Source organism: Cucurbita pepo, unplaced genomic scaffold, assembly GCF_002806865.2.
Source record: "Cucurbita pepo subsp. pepo cultivar mu-cu-16 unplaced genomic scaffold, ASM280686v2 Cp4.1_scaffold001831, whole genome shotgun sequence".
NCBI classification, from domain to species: Eukaryota; Viridiplantae; Streptophyta; class Magnoliopsida; order Cucurbitales; family Cucurbitaceae; genus Cucurbita; species Cucurbita pepo.
The window spans coordinates 1-3,331 of NW_019647937.1; the positions used below are offsets into that span (position 1 = coordinate 1).

The 3,331-nt window shown below is 39.2% G+C and overlaps 1 protein-coding gene across 1 annotated transcript; it reads left to right on the plus strand.

The window, feature by feature from the left end:
* Positions 1-55: 55 nt before the first annotated feature.
* On the plus strand, positions 56-2,937 carry LOC111786510 (the record flags this gene model as incomplete). The annotated part of the gene is made up of 4 exons (XM_023666756.1): positions 56-1,880; positions 1,962-2,022; positions 2,111-2,334; positions 2,428-2,937. Coding segments are annotated over 4 exons (2,183 nt in total), but the record flags the coding sequence as incomplete, so codon positions are not given.
* Positions 2,938-3,331: the final 394 nt, after the last annotated feature.

Here is a 3,331-nt window from a genome sequence, read left to right on the forward strand (position 1 = left end):
GTGGATCGGCTCTATGGTCATCCGGAGTCTAATCAGGACTATGAACGTCCTTTAGATGGTTTAGACCCGAATCGAGCTGAACTACTTAGAAGGTTGGATGAGTTGAAAGACCAAATTATTAAGTCTTGTGATGTGGGAGATAGACCAAAAGTTGTTGAGAGAGCTGCAGTCGATCCGTACTATGGTCGAGCTACTTATAATGTCCCGATGCAATCTTCGACAAGAAGCCCGCCGCACATCTATGAGCCTCATTACGTGGATCGGGGCAATGGAACCTTTCCAGCAACGGGTCAACATCAGAGAAATGGTGAGGAGTTTTTGCATCCTCCAAGGCATGTTGTGAAANCTTCGAGTTCTAACGTGGATCGGCTCTATGGTCATCCGGAGTCTAATCAGGACTATGAACGTCCTTTAGATGGTTTAGACCCGAATCGAGCTGAACTACTTAGAAGGTTGGATGAGTTGAAAGACCAAATTATTAAGTCTTGTGATGTGGGAGATAGACCAAAAGTTGTTGAGAGAGCTGCAGTCGATCCGTACTATGGTCGAGCTACTTATAATGTCCCGATGCAATCTTCGACAAGAAGCCCGCCGCACATCTATGAGCCTCATTACGTGGATCGGGGCAATGGAACCTTTCCAGCAACGGGTCAACATCAGAGAAATGGTGAGGATTTTTTGCATCCTCCAAGGCATGTTGTGAAAGATACACCATTGTATGAGGATCGGTTTCAGGAGAAAATGAAAAGAAAGACAAACTATCCTCCACGGCTTCCTCACGAACACTATCCAGAAAGCTTCATGGATTTGAGAGCGCCAAACTCTCCTATAAGCAATGCAAGCAATCCAAAAGAGTCAATCAAATCTAGCACGTATTGTAACGAGAATCCTGTAACAGTTGGACTCACGGCTTCCAATCTACAGCGTGCTGGTCGGTTTCCATCTCAAGATGCACTTCCACACTCGAGACAACTTAGTGAGCTTGATTCAGAGATTGATGGTTTCAGTCCGGTTCGTCCAAGAACATCTGTAGTTTTGCGAAGAAATGGAAAATCTCGTGATGCCATCGCTGGTGGTGCTCCATTCATTGTGTGCAATAGTTGCTTGGAATTACTAAAACTTCCCAGAAAACTTTACAAGTTGGAGATGGATTGGCAGAAACTACAGTGTGGTGCTTGTTCGGTTGTCATTATCGTAAAAGTCGAAAACAGAAGGCTTGTCGTTAGCGTTCCAGCTGAAGTCAAGCCCAAAGAAGTTTCTCCTGACGATGGTTCCCCCAAAAGAGTTGTCAATGCTACCAGCTCTCTAGAAAGCTCTGATAATTCTAGTCACAAATCGATCGGTACCGACCACAACAAGCCCTCAGACGGTCGAGATTCAAATCTTGGTGAAACTATAACGCAGGAGCTAACTTCATCTCTCATTTCTTCCAAGGAAAAAGAGACCCCAGCTATAACTTGTGATCCCCTGCCTACAAAAGATGCACCATCTTTAACAAATTCTGACAACCCTTCTTATGATGAACCTAGCAAATACAGAGAGGAAATTGAAAATAATCAGGATACTGCGATAAACGATGTCACTGGACCAAGTGAGTTGGACGTCTCGTTTGAAGATTATTCGAACATTCATATTTCTCAAGATTCTATGGAAATAAGCAAAGAAGAAGAAGAAGAAAATCAAAGCAAGATCAAAAGCAATGAGGAATCTGAAACCTTTTTTGTGGATCTCAGCAAGAACAACTTAAGAGATTTTTCAAGATCAAGTGAAATTACTGATAATGGAAGGCCTACTGTTTCTGTTAATGGCCAGCCTCTACCAGCTCATGTAGTCAAAAAGGCTGAAAAGCTTGCTGGGCCCATTCTCCCAGGAGATTATTGGTATGTTTCTTTCTCAAAAGTTAAGCTTTGCTGATTAATGATTTTAAGATGAACAAAAGTTATCTTAATTGTGGTTACCAGGTATGATTATCAAGCTGGATTCTGGGGTGTAATGGGACATCCATGTCTTGGCATTATTCCTGTGAGTTCAGTTGATTTTTAGCTTCTTTCTTATGGTTTAATGGCTCGAATATGTTAATGAACGAACGTTTTCTCTGCTCGTCATGCAGCCATTTATCGACGAGTTCACATATCCAATGTCGAGGAACTGTGCTGGTGGAAACACTGGAGTTTTTGTCAATGGGAGAGAGCTTCATAAAAGGGATTTAGAGTTGCTTTCTAGCAGAGGGTTGCCTACTACTACGAATAAATTATATAGAATCGACATTTCGGGAAGAGTCGTAGATGACGATTCCGGAAAAGAGTTATATAACCTGGGAAAACTCGCCCCGACGTAAGCTCTACTGCTCATTAAAATCTCCTATTAGTTTGCTTAAACTTTCATAAACTGAACTTATTTGACCTTGAACACTCTTTGAAACAACAGCATTGCTAAGGTAAAACATGGGTTTGGCATGAAAGTACCAAGAACACTCAAAGTGACAGACACAAGCATTTAAGTTTTGGAAATCCTCCTTCAGATGCAGCACAGCAGCTTCCGTTTCGTGTAAAAGAAGCCGATTGCCAATGCAGCAATCGACCCGACCCGACTCGACGCATGTACATTAAATCAAATCAATGGTACACACCTATACCTTGTGGAACTCGAAATTTTCTTTAGATTCTTTCTAAGTTGTGAGATTGTTTGTCTGAGTATATAAATTTGAAGTTTGTGTTAGGAGGTGATTGCATTCAGAAATGGCTCAAAACTCGGGGAAAAAAAAACATAAATGTTGGTGAGAATTTCTCATCCATGTACAAGGAGCAAGATTAATTAATAACCATGAATTCATGTTCCTACGATGTTAGAATTTTGGTCTGTTCCTTATCCTGTCTTGTCTTATCTCGAATGTCTTGACTAGTTGATTTATATCAAGATTGGTAAAGGTTAGTGTAACGTTGAGTTGTTATTTTATTAACGTATTTGGGTGCATGGATATATCCCTCGAGTAATATATTGCCCATGAATAAGCTAACGAGAAAAATTTCTCCCACTTCATTTTCCCCAATTAAACAATGATTTTGCACTTCGTTTCGAGTAGATCCGACGGATTAATTGACTTTTCATCTTATTTTAATTGTAAAAAAAGAGAAAAAAACACTCGATAATTCTTTTTATAACAAATTTCAAAATTTAAGAGTAAAAATGAAATATTTTAATAAGAATTTTTTCCGGATAATAATTTCTATAATTTAACCTATATTTTTTTAGATAAAATTTATTTATTTAAATTTTAAGGTAAAATTAATTATATAAAATATATATAATCATTTTTTATTCATAGAAATAT